The sequence below is a fragment of the Equus przewalskii genome, chromosome 2 (assembly GCF_037783145.1).
Source record: "Equus przewalskii isolate Varuska chromosome 2, EquPr2, whole genome shotgun sequence".
Classification (NCBI taxonomy): Eukaryota; Metazoa; Chordata; class Mammalia; order Perissodactyla; family Equidae; genus Equus; species Equus przewalskii.
The window spans coordinates 100,949,671-100,968,799 of record NC_091832.1 but is presented as its reverse complement, the minus strand read 5'-3'; the positions used below and the strand labels follow the sequence as shown (position 1 = coordinate 100,968,799).

The following is a 19,129-nucleotide window of genomic DNA, read 5'->3' as shown; positions in this document are numbered from 1 at the left end:
CATGCTCGTAGACAGTTTGTGTATTTGTTAGCTAATTTACTTGATATAATTATTACACGTTTCAAACGAAATGATACTTAACTCCGTTTTCCTAAAGGCAAACATACATACTACTTAACTGCATAGTAAGAGACAAACTAACAATTCTGAACTATTGTCCATAAACTAGAAGCAAAACGACCAGAGTTATAAGGGTCAAAATACACTTCATCCCTTAAATGCTAAAAATTTAGTTTTTATTTATATACTTGGCATAGGACAAGGGTGAGCCCATTTTAGACAGGCTTACTTGCTAACAAAGTATCAAAAAGTTAGGCAATTAGATCCATACTAAAAGCGGTATCTTTAAGTATCGATTAAAGCTCTCATTTCGGAACTTCTGTGAAATATGTAAAGAGATCAGCTCTGTAAGGCCAGATGCAGAATGCAGTGGCCTGGCGGGGCCACGCCGCTGGAGTGAAAGCCCAGGAGGCTGCTGAGTTTCCCTAACTCCTTCCCCAGACCCGGCCGACTCCCGGCGCCGCGCGGCCGGACGCCCCTTCTCGGCAGAGGGAGTGCATCTCCCGGTCTCGCGCGCCCCGCCGCTGGCTCCCGCCCCCCTGGCAGCCCTTGTTCGGCCAGGCGCGCTTGACGCCGGGAAATGGGATAGTCCCAACAGCCGAGAAGGGTGAGGGGGCTTTCCCCCAACATCCGCTCACCTGCTTCCGGGTGTGTGGTCACCTAAGAGCGGCTCCTGCTCAGCCTCGATCCCCAGGCTCGCCATAGTTACAGTGCCCACAAGGCGGCGTGAAGCCAACTCTCGCGACACCTCCTGCTCCCTCCCATTCTGCCCGGCCAAAGCTGTCAAAAGAAGCCAGCAAATACGCGTGCGCGCCTGGCGGCCAGAAGTGGGCGGAGCGCCCGGAGGTCAGAGTCCGGCGTGCCGGCGGCGCGGGAGTCCGGGTGGCCCCGGGCGGGAAGAGGTCAGAGGCCGGGCCCTGTGTCCTGGTCCTCCTCCTTCGGGCAGCGCCTCTCCGCCTCCCGGGACAGCGTGAGCAAGAGCCGAGGAGGGTTCAGGGGCGTGTCCAAACGGCCACCCGGCCCGAGCTCGCCCGTCTCCTAGGCTTCGCTGACTGCGGCCCCTCGCTCTTGCGTTCCCGCAGAGGCTGCGGTCGCTGCGGTTGGGGCTTGGACGCCAGGCGAGTCCCGGGAGCCGCGGGAGCGGCGGTGCTGGGAGGCTCGGCCGGCTGGACGGCAGGCGCCCGCCGAGCGGCCAGTAAGTAAGTAGCGGGTCGCCGGCGCTCTCCGAGCCGCTGGGCGCGCTGCGTACGTGCCAGGAGGCAGGGACTGGAGGAGCGGGGCTCGGCCGGAGACGCGGGTGTCCGGGGCGGGGGGCGCGAAACGAGGCCGGCATCCGGGGTGCGCTCTGGCGGTCTCTTTGCCCTGTGGAAGGTGGAGGTGGCTGCGCGCTCTCGTTTCCTCGCTCGGCTCCCTGCAAAGGCACCTTACCGGTAGTGCCTTGTTAGGGCCTGAATGGAGCCCTCAAGATGGGGTCCAACCCCTTCTAACCTGCTGATCCCCAGATCCGCACCCCATCCCCGCCCGTGACGACTGGGGGCTTCAGCCTTGCAACATGCCATTCAGCAGAGCCTGCTCCTGTAACCTGGGAATTAGAAAAGGCACAGCACCAGTTTTCATGACCAGCTCCTTTCATCACAAGGAAGATGACATTTTTAGAAATATAGGATTTTGTGGGTTTTTTCCCAGGAGATCTTGATGCTGTTTCTTTCCTGGTGCTTACATATTAACATGTTACCCCTACAAGTAGGCTATTAAGTGAATTGGTAGTAGTCATTATGTGTGTCATAATGACTGTTTCATTAGCGCTAATACAGTCTTATGTGATTTCATTTGATCACAGCTGTCCTATGAGATAGGTAAAGCAGACACGTTTCTATTTTACAGAGAACTAAGGTCCAGAGAAGTTAATAAGTTACCCACAGCCGCTCGGTGTGAAAGTGGCAAGAGTTGGGATCCAAATTCAGTTCTTTTCAAGCGATATTTATAAGCACTTACCCTATGCCAGGCCCTATACTAGTTATACGTTGTGTTGTATGCCATCACTTCTGATCTTTGTCTTGTTTGTGACCTTCCTGTGTGTATCCTATCACGCACATCCCATTGGTGAACAGCTAACCTTGCAATGCGTCTTCTGAATTCAGACCTGACATTTTGTACTTGGATTCAGTCTTGCAAATTTGTTTGTAACAGCTCACAAAAACATATCAGATTCCTGTGGTTGTCTCCAAGAAGGTACATGGGTAAAAAAATAGTAATTTTTGCCATAATGTTGCTTTACTGTATCATCAGCTTCTTTTTTAATCCCTGGAGTCTAAAACAGTGTATGGCAATATATATATATATATATATATATATATATATATATTTGATAAGGGACTTTTAACCAGTATTGCACCAAGCAGGATGGTTGCTAAATAAATATATATTGAATGAATGCTTATTGAATTACCTCATTTCATCCCTACAACAGTCGTCTGAGGGGGGATTGTCTCAAGCACACAAGGAAATTGAAAGGATGGAGATTAACTTGCCTAGGGTCACACAGCTAATAAGCAACAGAACTAGTATCCAAAAAAACACAGGACTCCAGACTGTAAAGCCTGTGCTCTTGACCAACAGCCTTCCTGTGAAAAGAATGTTAAGAAGAATCTTTTCCTGTGTCTCTTAAAATCTGTAAAACAGGGAATCAACTTTTATATAAATGAAATAATTTGTTAGTATGTATTAGGCCAGGTATTCTTCCCCTTTTATAGGTTAAGGTGGCTTACTCAAGGTCACACAGCTAGTGGAGGAACCCAGGTCTTCTGACACTGCTATTTCCATTGCTGCCTCCAAGTGATGACTTTAGACGACAAAAGTACATGGAATGAGTGTATATAAAACTGGTGAACTCTAAGTAAGCACTGTTTATTGTACCAATAAAGAAAAAGAAAAGAAAAAATAATTCCTTACGAACACACACAGCCCTCAAAGTAAACATTAAAATAAAAACTTTTAAAAAACTTAATTATTTTTGTTAAAAGTCCATGGAAAAGAAGAGCTGAATTTGAAAAGAGATTAGATTATTTGCTGAATGTTGCACATAAGGATGAGACAATCCACCTGTTGGATTTCTTTAACTGACCACTTAGAATAGATAGCCACCCCACTTAACATTCAAATAAACTTCCTATTTTTCCCAATATTCTCCTGTATAAGATTAAAAGGAATTAAATTTGTTGAGGTAGCATAGTAGATTTTAGTAGTGGAGATCTGCGGTATTTCTAAACTCTTTGTTTGCTATTTAAACTTGTACAGTCATGTGCTGCATTGTGTTTCAGTCAGCGATGGACTGTACATATGACAGTGGTCTTAGAGGATTAGTACCGCATAGCCTAGGTGTACAGTAGGCCATACCATCTAAGTTTGTTAAGTTCTGTAGGGGAGGAAAAAATTTTCCTCTACCTTTCCAGGTTCTTCTGGCTGGTGTAAGAATTAAAGTGACATGAGACAGATTAACAGGAAAAAACCAGACAAAAGTTTAATAACATGTATAGATGGGAGAAACCCAGGAAAACCAAGAAACTTACTACCAGGGCCAAAATCCTTATCTTAAATGCCATCCTCAGCTAAAGACAAAAGAAGATTTTTGGGGTGGGGAGAGTCAGAGGTGTCAAAGGGAAGGCAGGCAATTCACATGTAGGTGAAAAGGGGCAAACATTTGGAAAACAAGTGTGTGTCTGGCCACACAGAAACAGAACAACACAGAGGGAAGCCCTGAAACAGGCTTTTCTAGCTTCATCCCTTTCTACCACTTAGTTCATGCTATTTGCTAATGTGATAGCTTGCTCCCTGAGACAGGTTTTTTTAACCTGAATTTTTAGGCAGTTAAGGGGGTGATAACAAGAAAAACTTTGAGTCTTTTGTTTCTTAAAAATAAACAGCCTAAAATAATCCTCATGTCAAAGAGACATTTTGAGGTGACAAACTTTATTACCCTTCAGTGCACTCTATGATGTTTGCACAGTGATGAAATTACCTAATGAGGCCTTTCTCAGAATGTATCCCTGTTGTTAAGTGATGCATGACTGTTGAAAAGAAGTGATTTAAAAGTGAAGTTATAAGATGAAAGTAGGTCTGCATTTTTGTGGAGTAAAGTTCTTGTACATGGTGGTATTTTTTTTAATTTCATTTATGCCTTTGAGATATGCATTAACTATATGAGGATAAAAGTCTAGAAAAAATTGAGGTTGTGTTGTTTAAATGCTTACATACCAGAGTGATGGGAGATAAAAGTACTAGATGGCATAATAGATGTTGAGTGCCACTTCAGCAAAACAGCTCATTTCTAGGAAAGACTTTCCATTCCTTGGCAGTGTACTAGAACTTCTATTTTTGTTTCACTTTGTTTTTCCCTTTGATATTGGCTATATAAAAGTATAGATGATAATTGTGTCAGTTTGGCTTGATACGTTCTTCAAAAATGGGTCCTGTTTCTGCAAAAGCTCACTGGTATCAGTTCAGGGTGTTTAAGTATCTGGTTTGGCTCCAAATGGTGCCTCTTTTTTGGTAAATTGGAGTTATCTTTACCCTCGGCTTGAACTATTATCTGTTCTTGGTGGCACTGGATAGCAATTAGCCCTGCAGAGAAAAACCTGCATGTTTAGAGCATCCCAGAAAACCTGGTCTTTTATATTGTTCTTGTAACTGAAATGAAGTTTAAGAAGATCTGTGTAACTCCAGACTCCAGAACCAAACTTAAGTAAGTTATGTGTGTGTTTGATTTGCTTTCTGTTCCTCATTGGCCAGTTGTTTACTGGCAGGTAAATATAGCAAAGAATATGCTGGCTGTAGATTTGGAGTACTGACTTATGGCCTATATTAATAGAACTAAAGTGAATTGAAAAGCTTTTCTAGTATGGGGTTGAAAATTAGAAAAGACTAAACAATTTAGGCGCATAATTAATATGGTGCTTTACAAAATATTCGAAGAGTTCATTGTTCTCAGGTCCTTTCCTGCTTCCCTTGCAATTTTCTACTTTTATATGTTTGTTTTATTTTGTTTTTATCTAGTACCACCTAGAAGAATATTGCATAGAAAAATGGGATGTCTCTTGAGCAGTTTAGTACTTGTCTTCTTACTGTAAAATATGAGTGTTGGAATTTTGGGGTTTTTTTACACTAACATGGAATCTACTTATTGCCATTCATGCCATAGATGTTACAAAGGAACACATTGACCCCCGCAGCCTTTTCCTGCAACTTTAGAGAAAATAAATGGCCTATAAATACTTGCAAAAGACAATGAAGTCCTGTGTTATAATGACATGCCACTCTTCTACTGCAGTTTAATCAATTTACACAAAAATGTATCACTGCTATTTTTTGAACAATTCCAGAAGGATCCAAGGAGTAAAATAATTAAAATCATCATTCATCACTCAGAATTGTCTTTCCTTATGCTATAGAACCCCGTGATTAGAGTTGCTTATCTAAATATATAAAAAGAGTTGTCCTCTTATTTGGAATATGGAACACTAATTCAGAATTTTGGTAATTGGATAAAGAAGAAACTGTTCCATTTCCACCCCAGCTGGGTATAATTCAGTTTAACTCTGACATTAATCACCCACAGATTAACAACACAGGAGTTAGTGCAGATCCCACAAATTAAGGATCAGTCCTCCAGGCACCATTACTTCTGATGCCAGCCATACTTCTGACTGACTTGGGTACAAATTTGGGGTTTCCTATGACCCCTGTGGATGGATAATTTGCTAGAATAACACAAAGAATTCGGAAAACCAATATACTTATTATAAAGGATACAATTTAGGAACAGCCAAATAAAGAGACAAATGAGACAAGGTATAGGAGGGAATGTGGAGTTTCCATGTGCTCTTCCCCTGGAGTCAGGGTTCATCACCATCCAACAGATCATGTTCATTAACTGAGAAGCTGTACCAAACTTCAGTGTCCAGACTTTTTATTGGGGTGTTCATGATTGATTGGATCATTGTCATGTGATTCAACTCAATCTCCAGCTCCCTTTCCCTCTTGAAGGTCAGGCTGGCCCAAAATCAACCCTCTAATCAAATGGTTGGTCTTTCTGGAGACCAACCAGAAACTATCCTGAAACTCTCTAGGGATCCACCTGGAGTCAACTCATTAGCATAACAAAGACACTGCTATCACTCAGGAAACTCCAAGGAGCTCTATGCCAGAAAGTGGGGTGAAAGACCAGACACATTCTTCGTTATACCACACTGACATTTGCCCTTCAAGAAAAAACTACTCAAGCAATTTAAACATGTAGTACATATACTTGCTTGATTTTAGTAATTGCACTAAAGTAGAAAATGTGTATAATGAGGACAGCATTTCAAAAGGCAATTTGCCTTCTACCATTTGTTTAATGAATAAAAACCAAAATACTAAGAGGCAAGGGTTTCTATCCTGTTTGGGGGGATTTTTTTTATTTTTGTGGGCAAGGGTTTTAAGTGAAGGGAAATACATAAACATGATGTAGATAAACTTTCAAGAGCTCCCTTGCTTATAAACAAATGTTTATTCAGGTCTATGGAGTTTATTTGTTGTTTGTTTTCCTATTGGTAAGAAAATGGGAAGAAGGTAATTGTCACCTCTGGTATTGAAAGCCTTGAGGGTGTCAGCCCAGATGTTCTACTCAAAGGGTGAGAAGTACAATTGTTTTTCTCCCATGATTCTCTAAGGTCTCTAAGGTGGCCCTCATGATCCCATCTCCTGATGGTCCCACTTTTGTGTATGTAATCCCCTTCTTTTGAGTGTAGACAGGAAGGACCTATGATTTGCCTTCTAACCAACAGAATACGGCAAAAGTGATTGGATGTCACTGCCATGATTGTGTTATATTATGACAGTTGATGAGATGACATTCCCATAGTTACATTAAGTTATGTAAGACTATGTCTTGCTAGCACGCTCACTCTCACTCTTCTGTTGGCCTTGAAGAAGTAAGCTGCCATGTTGTGAACTTCCTATGAAGAAAGCCATGTGGTAGAGAACTGTGGACAGTCCCTAGGAGCTGAGGGTGGCCTCTGGCTGACAAACAGCAAAATATTGAAGTTCTCAGTCATATAGCTGCAAGCAAATGAATTCTACTAACAACCTGAGTGAGCTTGGAAGCCGGTTCTTCTCCACTCAAGCTTCCAGTTGAGAACACAGCCCAGCTGACACCTTGATTAAACCTAGATGAGAGCCAGAAACAGAAAACCTAGGTACTCTGGGTTCTTGGAAACCAATTCTCAAAAAAGGGAGAATGAGAAGATGGGAGGAAACCAACTAGATTAAGAGATTTGTTCCACAAATTCTTTTATTTTAAGGCCTTATTAAAGCCTTCAAATATTTAAATTATACAGTGCCTTTTTTGTTGTTGTTTTTTGCTGAGGAAGATTAGTGCTGAGCTAACATCTGTGCCAATCTTCCTCTACTTTTTATGTGGGTTGCTGCCACAGCATGGCCAACAAGTGGTGTAGGTCCGTGCCTGGGATCCGAACCTGCGAACCCAGGCCACCAAAGCAGAGTGCACCGAACTTAACCACTATGTCATGGGTCCGGCCCCTGCAGTGGCTTTTTTCAAAGAGAATAATACTAGCCTTGAGTTCTGTTCTAAGATCAGTAGAATAATAAACTACCTCTGCGTACTGAGAAAGTTGTCAAGAGGGAAAGAAAGTATCAATTTACTTCCTCTGAAAAACTTTGTAGAGAGACTAACAATTAGCTCCAATTACTAAACTTTTTTCCGATTTTTTTATTGTGGCAAAATACACATCACATAAAATTTGCCATCTTAACCATTTATAAGTGTACAGTTCAGTGGTATTAATTCCTGTCATACCGTTGTCCAACCATCACCACCATCCATCTCCAGAACTCTTTCATCTTGCAGAACTGAAACTGTATACCCATTAAACAATAACCCCTGCCCCCCATTTCACCTTCCCCTCAGCCTCTGGTAACCACCATTCTCCTTTCTGAGTATGAATCTGGCTGCTCTAGGTACCTCATATAAGTAGAATCATACAGTATTTGTCTTTTTGTGACTGGCTTGTTTCACTTAGCATAACGTCCTCCAGGTTCATCCATCTCGTAGCATATGTTAGAATTTCATTCCTTTGTAAGGCTGAATATTCCATTGCATATACATACCACATTTTGCTTATCTATTCATCTATTGATTCTTCCACATTTTAGCTACCAAATTCTAAATTTTAAGAAGGCAGACAAAACATGCTAATTAAATAACTAGTGTTTATTTTAGATAGACTAATTTTAGATCTACCTTGTGACAGTGAATTCTCTTAAAATCAATATTTGTATTTTATTTATGCCATTTTATAGATTTGGATAGTTTATAATTTTAACAAATATAGTGTTTTATAGTTGTATCTTTGCATTTGGGAGATTATTGTGACATTTGTAACACACCTATGATTTATTTGATTTTTCTAGCCTAGGGGTCAACAAACTATGGCCTATGGTTTTGTGTGCATGCGTACTAAGAACAGTTTTTACAGATGAACATTAGTACTCATTTTGATGATGGGGGCACTAACTTTGAACGCCCATTAAGCAATATCCCAAGGAAAAATTTCACCTTTCTCATTAGTAGACCTATATTACAAAAAATTACACTCTATCATCATCATTATTATTATTATTTGAGTTTCCTTAATAAAAAATATGTGAATATTAGTTCTTTCTTGTTAAGTGCCTACATAAAATCCTTGATTTTGCCTGGTAGCCTGCAAAGCCTATAATATTTACTATCTAGCCCTTTATAGAAAAAGTTTGCAGGATCTCCCCTCCAGTCTATTTATCACTGTTCTTTTGAGACACTATTTGCAAACATGTTACAACAGAAAGTAAGATTTTATGTTTATATCATCTATTTGATATTTTTCCATGCAGAATTCTACAAGGTATCATTTTGTAGCTCTTTCCAGTGATTGAATATGTTTAGTAAAAATTATTTTTTAAATATTCCTTAGGTTTTTTTCACTTTCAGATCAACATTCTTTCCCAATTAGGTATATTATTAAAGATATCCTGGAAAAATATTATTCAAATACAGTCAGAAATCTGTTTTAAAGACAGGCTTATAAAAATGTTTAGAATAGCAGACTGAGAAATTTAATCCTATAATGTAACACACGTGGAACATTTTCACTTTATGACTTGTGATCTTAGGTTTCTGATATGGCTTAGAATGTAAGAAATGGGGGAGATTAGCATGGTATAGTGGATAGAGACATATTCCATCACAGAGGAATAAGTTTCTCCTAAATATTTGATACATTTATTCCTGGAATGGAGTTCTAATACAAAAGTTGTGGGATAGAAGAAAAAAATCTAGAATAAACTGTTCTCTTATGAATTAGTAATATTCATCTAAAGAGAAAATATAAAGAAAAAGGAATCCTGGGGCCAGCCCCGTGGCCGAGTGGTTAAGTTCATGTGCTCCACTTTGGTGACCTGGGGTTTCTTAGGTTCGGATCCTGGGCGCGGACATGGCCCTGCTCATCAGGCCATGCTGATGTGGCGTCCCACATAGCACAACCAGAGGCACTCACAACTGGAATGTACAGCTAAGTACTGGGGGGCTTTGGGGAGAGGAAGAGGAAGAAGATGAAAAAAAAAAAAGATTGGCAACAGATGTTAGCTCAGGTGTCCATTTTTAAAAAAAAAGAAAAAGAAAAAGGAACCCTATTCATAATAGTTATCGCAAATACTAAATAATTTTTCAGTCAGGTAGCATATTTAATAAAGATACTCACTTAAAAGATAGAATAAAATATTAATGGAGGAAATAAAGAAAACCCTGGATGAGAAGACTAAAAAAATAATAACAGTGCTACTAAGTTAATATATTGATTGAACCACACTATCAGTTACATTGCAAATAGGATATTTTATAAGTCATGACAAACATAAGTGGGATGTCTATGGCGAACTCATTGTAGACTTTTAAACAGTAAAACAATAGTTGTAAGAGCTCTTTGACAGGGATTTTAAAAATGGAATACAGGTTTTAGAACTAGATCTAAGTTTATAAAAGATTTCTAGAATTAAAAAATAGCAATTAGAGAACAGTAAAGAGAAAATAATGTTTCTAGAAGTCTGATTAGTAAACAGAAGAAAAATATTCTATTTCATAGTGACCTCCAATGATAAAAAGGAATTTAATATTAAAAAAAAATTGAATTGTACACTTACGGCAGTCTGTTAGGAAGTTCTGTTGGATGTGGTGAGATGGATTGTTTTGATTATATAAACATTTTTAAGAAAACTGTAGAATGCTTGTAAAACTAACTTTAAAAATTAATGGAATGTTAAAAGCGTTTTGGTATGAATCTGATAGGTAAAAGCTTAAAATCCTAACTCTACAGAAAATTATTATGAATCTTTGAAGTCAATAATCAATCTCTACTAGATAAGTGTTAATAATAGCATGACATATTTCCCGATAATTTGACATCCTGTTCTCCAGACCCCTATGTTATTTCAGCTTGTCACATTTTTTCGCATCTCCTTTTTTGTGTTTGCATATCTTCTATCTGCCTGATTAATCTCTGAAGACTCAGTTAAAACTGATTTTTCTATGCAGCCTTTCCTGCTCCTTGCTAGCACCTTTGACTGCAATCATCACATCATATAAAACACAGGTTGTTCATTTTGTGGAAATGAATCGTTATACTTATGACTTGTGCACTTTTAAATTATACTTCAGTTTATAAAAAATGTACTTTAACAGCAACAACAATAACAAACTGTATGAACTCCTAAATCTTTCTTGGAAAGATGTTTCCAAGCTTTTTATCTTTCTACACCATCTTTAAACCTCTCCAGATGTTCAGGTGCTGTAGCTTTTCATCAGGGCTCTTTGCTGATAGTTCAGATCTGGATGTTCATATTTCATAGGCTAATGCTTATGGTACTTGGACTTAACTAGGCAACAGCCAAAGATTGTTCAGCAAACTATGTGTTAATATGTTAGAATATCACATGGTTGTAAAATATGTAGAAATGTCTAATTGAGGAAAGCTTGAAAATAGTATGTAATTTCATTACAAAATATAAAAATTGTTCAGAGGGAGAGAGTCATTTAAGAAGTTGATACATTAAGGTGAAAGGATTCTTAGTTTTTTCCCCCCTGCAAGATTAAATTGAAAAGATGCATTGATAGGTTTAAGTAATAACACATAAAGACTTTATTGCCATAAAGATTAAGTACAGGATTTCCCCTCTATGATTAGCAATGTAGGTCACTTGAGTAAAAAAATTACGGAAATCAATTTTTAAAGATTATCTACATTTCTCCTTTAACATTAAATTTTAACTATATTTATAATTAAAAATTGACTATATTTTTGTACAGTGGTTAAAATAAGCCAGAAAATGTATTTTATCATCATTTGTAAGTATAAGCTACTTAGAAGCTTATGTCATTCTAATTTCTGATTTAACTTTCAAAGTACCATGAGTTTTGAAGCCTATTACAATTTTTAGAATGTTTTAGGAGAATTTTTAAAATAGTTTTTCAGAGGAAGTGGCAAATAAATGAATACATACAGATTTTTCAAATTGATTTTTGTTTTTGTCCTCTTTTTTAAATGGCGCTGATTTTCCTCCTATAAACTATAATGAACTGAAATAAAGTCTATAGAAATCCTGTAAGATTGATACTTGATAGATTGGTTCATTCAACACAATTGATATACTAACATTACTAGAGTGATATAATATCTTGATACAATAATGGTGACAGAAGCTGTGTGTGGAATCCTAGTGAAATTTCTTCACTTTTGAAGGTACTTTAGAACTAGTCTTAAAAACCTTGGGGCCGGCCCTGTGGCCGAGTGGTTAAGTTTGCGCACTCCACTTTGGTGGCCGAGGGTTTTGCCAGTTTGGATCCTGGGCACGGACATGGCACCGCTCATCAAGCCATGCTCAGGCAGCGTCCCACATAGCACAACCAGAAGGACCTACAACTAGAATATACGACTATGTACTGGGGGTGCTTTGGGGGAGAAAGAAAGAGAGAAAAAAAAAAGGTTGGCAACAGATGGTAGCTCAGGTGCCAATCTTTAACAAAAACCGAAAGCTTAAGGTAAATCATCTTCTGGACTTTTTAATTTAAATTAATAGACTTCATTATTTATAACCGTTTTACGTTTACAGAAAACTTGAGCAGATAGTAGTCCAGAGAGTTCCCATATATCCCTTCTCCCCCCTACACCACAGTGTCCCCTATTATTAACATATTGCATTAGTGTGGTACATTTGTTAGACTTGATGCACCCAATATTGATACATTATTATTAACTAAAGCTCATAGTTTACATTAGGATACACTCTTTGTGTTGTACAGTTCCGTGGGTTTTGACAAATACATAATATCACGTATCTACCATTACAGAATCATACAGAGTAGTTTTCTTACCTGAAAGTCCTCTGTGCTACACCTATTTGTCCCTCCTTCCCTCTTCACAAATCCCTGGCAACTACTGATCTTTTTATTCTCTCCATAGTTTTGCCTTTTCTGGAATGTCATATAATTGAAATTATACATTTTCAGACTGACGTCTTTCACTTACCGTAAACCCATCTGAAGTATCTTAGTGTTCTTAAAGAATTCTTTTGGGTTCTCATTGATTTTTGTTATTTCTTTATTTTCTGTTTTATTAATTACTGCAAAGGATTGGTAATGATCCTTGAATACAACTGTCTCTAAGAATATGAATATAAACTCTAACAACATAGAATTGATATAATTTAGAAGAGTTACAAACATGAAAGGGAGAGAAGTTAGAAAGTAGTAAGTACACAGATTTTTCTCAACTTTCACAGTCAGTGTCAGACATAACATTTACTGATAAATCAGAGACTAGAGATATAAGTAAACTTACAGGTATAAAGATAAGCAGTAAGAAAAAAATCAAGTAAAATTGGGTCGTGGGCCCCTATGTTCATTGCAGCATTATTCATAATAGCCAAGATGTGGAAGCAACCTAAGTGCCCATCAGCTGATGCATGGATAAAGATGTGGTATATATATACCATGAAATACTACTCAGCCATAAAAAAAGACAAAATCATTCCATTTGCAATGACAGGTTTGTACCTTGAGGGTATTATGTTAAGTGAAATAAGCCAGACAAAGACAAACACCATGTGACTTCACTCATATGTGGAAGATAAACAAACGTATGGATAAAGAGAACAGATTAGTGGTTACTAGAGGGGAAGGGGGTGGGGTGGTGGGCGAAAGGGGTAGAGGAGCATGTATGTATGGTGATGGATTAAAAAAAAGAAAAAGAAATACAAGATATTGTCTGCATTATGGAGATGAATACCATAAGAATAAAAACAGAAATGGCCAGAAAAAAATAAAATAAAATTGGGTGCTAGGGAGAAGTGAGCAAATCTATCTGTCATTATTTATCATTGGGAGCTAATAAATACTATGTTGAACATGGAAATACAGGTTTGAGTATTAAATAAAGTTATAAGGATAATCAGCAATTGTTGCTATTATTAGTTGGTATTTAACACTTAAATTTGCCAAGTGCTGTTTGAGCACTTTATATATAGTAACTCATTTAATTATCATACCAATCCTAGAAAGTAAGTGCTGTCATTATCCCCCTTTTACAGATGAATTACAGACAGGATAAGTGACTTGCTCAAAGTCATATGGCAAAGGATGCAACCCAGGAAGTTTGCCTCTAGGGTGTATGCTCTTAGCCATTATGATATATTGCACCTTAAATATATCTCTTTCAAATTTACATACACTCAAATGTAAAACAAATGTAAACAATTTTTTAAAAAACCCTAAAGAATTAATAAAATAAAAAAAATAACTAAAACCAAAAGATTTTTATAGTAACAAATATAAGTGGGCTAAACTCACAGATTAATAGAAAAAAATGAGGCAGGCCTATATATCCTGAAATTGAAAGGGTTTTGCAGATACTTATAAATAAGCAAGGTGAGGAAGAACACTGGAAAAATACAAATAATGTAGTTGGTCTCTTCTGTATTTTAAAAAACCCCTAAAATATGTGTATATGTATAAATAGAAGAAGGGCTCACATGTATACAGCATGAACAATGGGCACCTTTTGGGAGGAGAGGAAGCTTAGCAGAAGTGAAGAAGAGAGACTTCTCAGCTTACTGTGTTTATTTTTATATTATTTGAATTCTGCCAAAAATGTGTTATATAACACATGTAAATATTTTTAGTGTAGGTAGGTAAATAAATAATATCAAGAAGGAAAAGGTCAGGAAGGACAGAATCCAAACTGTCAGCACTAAATATCTCTGGAAAGTAGAATTAGAGGTAATGGGGAGCAGATTATTTTTCCCTGTCTTACTATATAAACTTCTGTATTGTTTGAATTTAAAAATGTTACAGTGAGCATTCTTGAATCAGAAAACAAAGAAGAGAGTAGTTGATCATTTTCTCTTGCTTTCCCTCTTTTATATATTATCTGTTCCTATGCTTTACCCAATGACTAGATAATTAAAAAAAATTTTTTTATTGTATTCATAATAGCTTATAACATTGTGAAATTTTAGTTGTACATTAATATTTGTTATACACCATATAAATGTGCCCCTTCGCCCCTTGTGCCCACCGTCCACCCCCCTTCCCCCGGTAACCACTAATTTGTTCTTTTTCCATGAGTTTGTTTATATTCCACATATGAGTGAAATCATACTTTCTCTATCCAGCTTATTTCGCTTAACATAATGCCCTCAAGGTCCATCCATGTGGTTGCAAATGGGACGATTTTGTCTTTTTTTATGGCTGAGTAGCATTGCATTGTATATATAGACCACATCTTCTTTATTGAAGCATCATGACTAGGTAATTTTTAAAAAATTTCATTGGAACATAGTACATGAGTAGACTTCAGGAGGTACGTGATTTTAATGAGATTTACAATTTAAAGACTTGGCTGCTCCTTGTTGTTATCATGTGAGTCTTAGCTTAAATGTTACCTCTCTGGTTAAATGAAGCTTTTCTTTTTTTTACTATCAAAGGAGCCCTCTGGTCTTTATCACATTTTCTTGTTAAATTATCATCATAGTATTGTCATCATCTATTCTTGCTTATTTTGTTTTGTTTTTTTTAAAATAATTTATTTTCCTCCACTAAAATATAAGATCCGTGAGAACAAGAACAAACCCTGATCATCTTATAGCATAGGGCCTACAATAATGCTCAGCATATGGTACGCACTTAATAAATAGTTGTTGCATGAATGAAAAAAGTAATACTCATTCTTAAAAGTTCAGAAACTTAAGTTTTTATTAGGCCATCCAAGAATAATTTAGCTATGGTCTACTGATTGAAGATAATTCATAGGAGCCTAGTAATCAGAATACTAGTTTATTTATAAACTGGAGATGTATTATGTTTTTTTCCTAGCATTATTATGCCAAAACCAAATTTTTATCAAGAGTAAAAATTGAATAACACCTGTAAATTGGGAAAAAGAGAGATGGGCAGTATTAAAAAACTCTAAAACTATACTCTGGCAATAGATTGTATTGCCTAACAAGTACATTATCTAGTAAATGTTTGCTGTTGGTGCTGAGAATTGTGAGAGGCAGTATGAACGATTTGGTTTTGCTGGTCCAGTCATAAAAACAATAAAGTGACAGCCCAGTTGATGGTAGGTTATATTGTATACCTATGCAAATAAAGAAGAGCATTAAGTTAAACTTGTAGTTTGTTACAAATCAAAGAGCAAAAATAAAAGACGTAAGTAGTGGTTCCAAAAAACCATTCAGAGTAATAGATAAGTACTTATTAAAGCTCATTGATGGAAATGCAAATTTCCATTTTACATCTTTCTAAGTAGAATAAATCCTGAACCTGAATCATGTTTTGCCCATAAATCAAAACTACACCATTTAGTTTGAAATGACAGAGGTAGATAATAAAAAACCCTTAGAAATACTGGGAAAGATAGATAAGTGGTACACAAGTAGTAGCATTGATTAATTATTACTTTTCATGCGTGGTAGTGTAGTAGACAGGCAGTGTAGTATAATAGATCTTAAACTGTGTGCCTGGGATTCAGTCTTAGCTCTGCCTCCCACTAGGCTGTGTGACCTTAGGTAAATCACCTGTCCTCTCTGTGCCTCAGTTTTCTCATCTTGGGGTAATAGCTCTTTCTTCATAAAGTTCTTGGGAAGTTTAAACAAGAACATGTGTGTGTGTTTGTAGTTTTCAGAATGGTGCCTGGCAGATAGTACAGTACTACAAAAGTATTAGCCACTACTACTGTTATCTGACAAATATTGAGTGTCTACTATCGGTCACTGTGTTGAGGATGGGAAGACCCTGCCCTGGAGGAATGCACGGTGTGGTGAAGCTCAGGCTCTACTTCATCTTCCCTACTTTCATCCCAGTTCTTTTATTCTATATCTCGTATCTTATTTCCAAGAGAATAAATCCAAAGTTCCTACTTTAATCTCACTCTTTAATTTTTTCCCGTTTTGTTGCTATATAATTGATATATAACATTGTATTAGTTTTAGAGTATACAACATAATGATTTGATATGTATATATTGTGAAATGATTCCCCGGTAAGTTTAGTTAACATCCATCACCTCATAGTTAGAAATTTTTTTTTTCTTCTGATGAGTACTTTTAACATCTGTAAGATACATAAGTTCTGGGGATGTGATGTACAGCATGGTAACTACAGTTAACAATACGGTATTGTATATTTGAAAGCTGCTAAGAGAGCAGATCAGTCTAATTTTTACCTGATATTTAAAGAGACAGTTAGAAAATTGACTTGCCTAAAATAAAATATTTTAAAGTCATTGTAAATTTTGTTTCATAGATGTTTGTTTGCTACTAATGGGTGTGAGCAAGTTAGATATTCTATACCGGAGACTTCTCCTCACAAAACTTTTTATCAGAGGATGGGGAAGGCCAGAGGATCTCAAAAGGTAAGCATTTTGTCTGGAATGCTTGTTCTGGATTTGTTGTTTTAGTAAACATTTAAAATTTCATCTCAGTTACAGAATCCTTTAAATATAAACTGATTGGCAAACTAAGCATCAAACTATATAAAAAATGAAATTATTTCCTTTTCTCTTTTATCTTTTTAGTTATTGCTAAGTTTTAACCCATATAATCAAAATTGAACTATTTTTAAAGTAATTCAGATTTAAAAATAAAGAGCTCTCAGAAATACAGACTAGATTTTGAACTGTAATAATTTTTAAGTTGGTTAGAGTTTCCAGGGACTGAGCTTTCTGGGGTAACTTGAATTTGTAATGACTACAAAGCTGGGATATACTGTAGCTCATGGGAATATCTGGACTTAAGAAAATGAATTTTCAGGATTTGCGCCTTTAATTTTGAGTCTTATATATGTTAATTACTTTCTGAACAATGATATTTCTCACTTTTTTTCTGAGACAAAATGCCCAGCTTAAAAAAAAAACAACAACCTAATCTTTTTCTCTAACAATTAAAATTAAGTTTTAATATGGCTTATGAACTCGACATGCTAATTTTAGTCTCAATATAACGGGTATACTGAATTTTTTCCTTTTTTCCCCCTTACCATAATAGACTCTTTGAATTCAGGAAGGTGATTGGAAATCGAGAAAGATGTCAGAATCTGGTTTCAAGTGATTATCCAGTATACATTGATAAGGTATTTAAATGAAAAAATGCAATTATAGAAATTCTGGTTTAACATAAATATGTGGCAAGAATAGGTTGAATGTTGGAGTATAATAACAATGAACACTAAAATGTGAGTACAGTATAGATTTTTCATTTAGTATTTTTTAAAAAGCTGTATGTATCTTAACTGGTTGCTTGTAACTATATTCATGTATATTTGGGGGCATATATTTAGTACTTGCCTAAACACAAGAAAATATTTAAGGCTGAATCTTTTGAGCCTCATTTTGTATCTTTAGGCTCATGAGGGTTAGAGTGAATTATTCAACATTTCAGAAGAATTGTAAGTACTACAGTGAAGTTCTCTAATTGAAGAATCAGCACATTAGAAGTTATTAGCAAAACAACTGTTAAATGACATCATAGGATGTTATGGGATGTAGTTAATTGCTGAGAGAATGGTAGAAAGAAAATGATATAAAATTAGAGAAGAAGAGAAATATATTTTGAAATAGTTTTTTTTTTTAAGCAACCACATGTTTTTTTCTGTAAAATATTTCTAGGTTTATGGAATTGGATACTTGAGATATTGTTGGGGAGGGGTAGAAATGGGAGGGCTTCACATCCCTGACTGCCCTTCAACCAAAGTAGGCACTGAAAAAAAGTTTTCATTGAGTAGAACATTTTTATAGAAATACATCTATGATAGACCAAGATATCTTAGTCTGTGTGTGTACGTCTTGGTTTTGCTTTTCATTTAGATTGAAGAGCAGTCAGACTGTAAGATCCTGGATGGACACTTTGTTTCCCCCATGGCCCACTATGTGCCTGATATCATGCCAACTGAATCTGTTATTGCAAGGTAAGAAATTTTATTCAGAAAGTTAAACTAGTAAGTTATTTATGTTCTTTTAGAATTATAGTAATATCAACACCATGTTATTTCAAATTACTTAGTATTAATTACAATAATTATTTAGCATTATTCCCAATTAAATGTGGGGTGGAAAAGAGTAAAAATAGAGAGCGATAGTATGCATTTGAACTTAAGTTGTTATAGCTTAAAACAGACTATTATAAATATATTTTATATAAGCTAAATCAGAAAGGAAGAGGTAAAACTGTCTCTATTTACAGATGACATGATATTATATATAGAAAAGCCTAAAGACTCCACCAAAAAACTGTTAGAACTAATAAACAAGTTCAATAAAGTTGAAGGATACAAAATCAGTGTACAAAAATCAGCTGCATTTCTATACACTAATAACAATCAGAAAGAGAAATTAAGAAAACAATCCCATTTACAATCGCATCATAGAGAATAAAATACCTGGGAATAAACTTAACCAAGGAGGTGAAAGACCTATACACTGAAAACCAT

General features: G+C 36.6%; 2 protein-coding genes across 18 annotated transcripts in view; one reads left to right on the top strand and one right to left on the bottom strand.

Annotated features, from left to right (window-relative positions):
• MFSD8 (major facilitator superfamily domain containing 8) overlaps window positions 1-850 on the bottom strand; it is a 36,035-nt gene extending 35,185 nt beyond the window's left edge. Inside the window, exon 1 of one of the 3 annotated variants that reach the window (XM_008537965.2) lies at window positions 699-850. In XM_008537965.2, the coding sequence (XP_008536187.1) occupies window positions 699-763 (65 nt within the window). In that variant the 5' untranslated portion in view covers window positions 764-850. The remainder of the gene's footprint in view (window positions 1-698) is intronic. The other 2 variants (XM_070609113.1, XM_070609112.1) reach the window with 2 other exon arrangements.
• ABHD18 (abhydrolase domain containing 18) overlaps window positions 771-19,129 on the top strand; it is a 37,848-nt gene continuing 19,489 nt past the window's right edge. For 3 of the 15 annotated variants that reach the window (XR_011537191.1, XM_070609114.1, XM_070609115.1), the window contains exons 1-4: window positions 852-1,259; window positions 16,949-17,057; window positions 17,689-17,773; window positions 18,507-18,607. Coding sequence is in view for 7 of the 15 variants with exons in the window: in XM_070609114.1 (XP_070465215.1) it covers window positions 16,966-17,057; window positions 17,689-17,773; window positions 18,507-18,607 (278 nt within the window). In the remaining 8 variants the exon portion in view is untranslated. Of the gene's footprint in view, window positions 1,260-16,948; window positions 17,058-17,688; window positions 17,774-18,506; window positions 18,608-19,129 lie in introns of all 15 variants that reach the window. The other 12 variants (XM_070609116.1, XM_070609118.1, XR_011537193.1 and 9 more) reach the window with 8 other exon arrangements.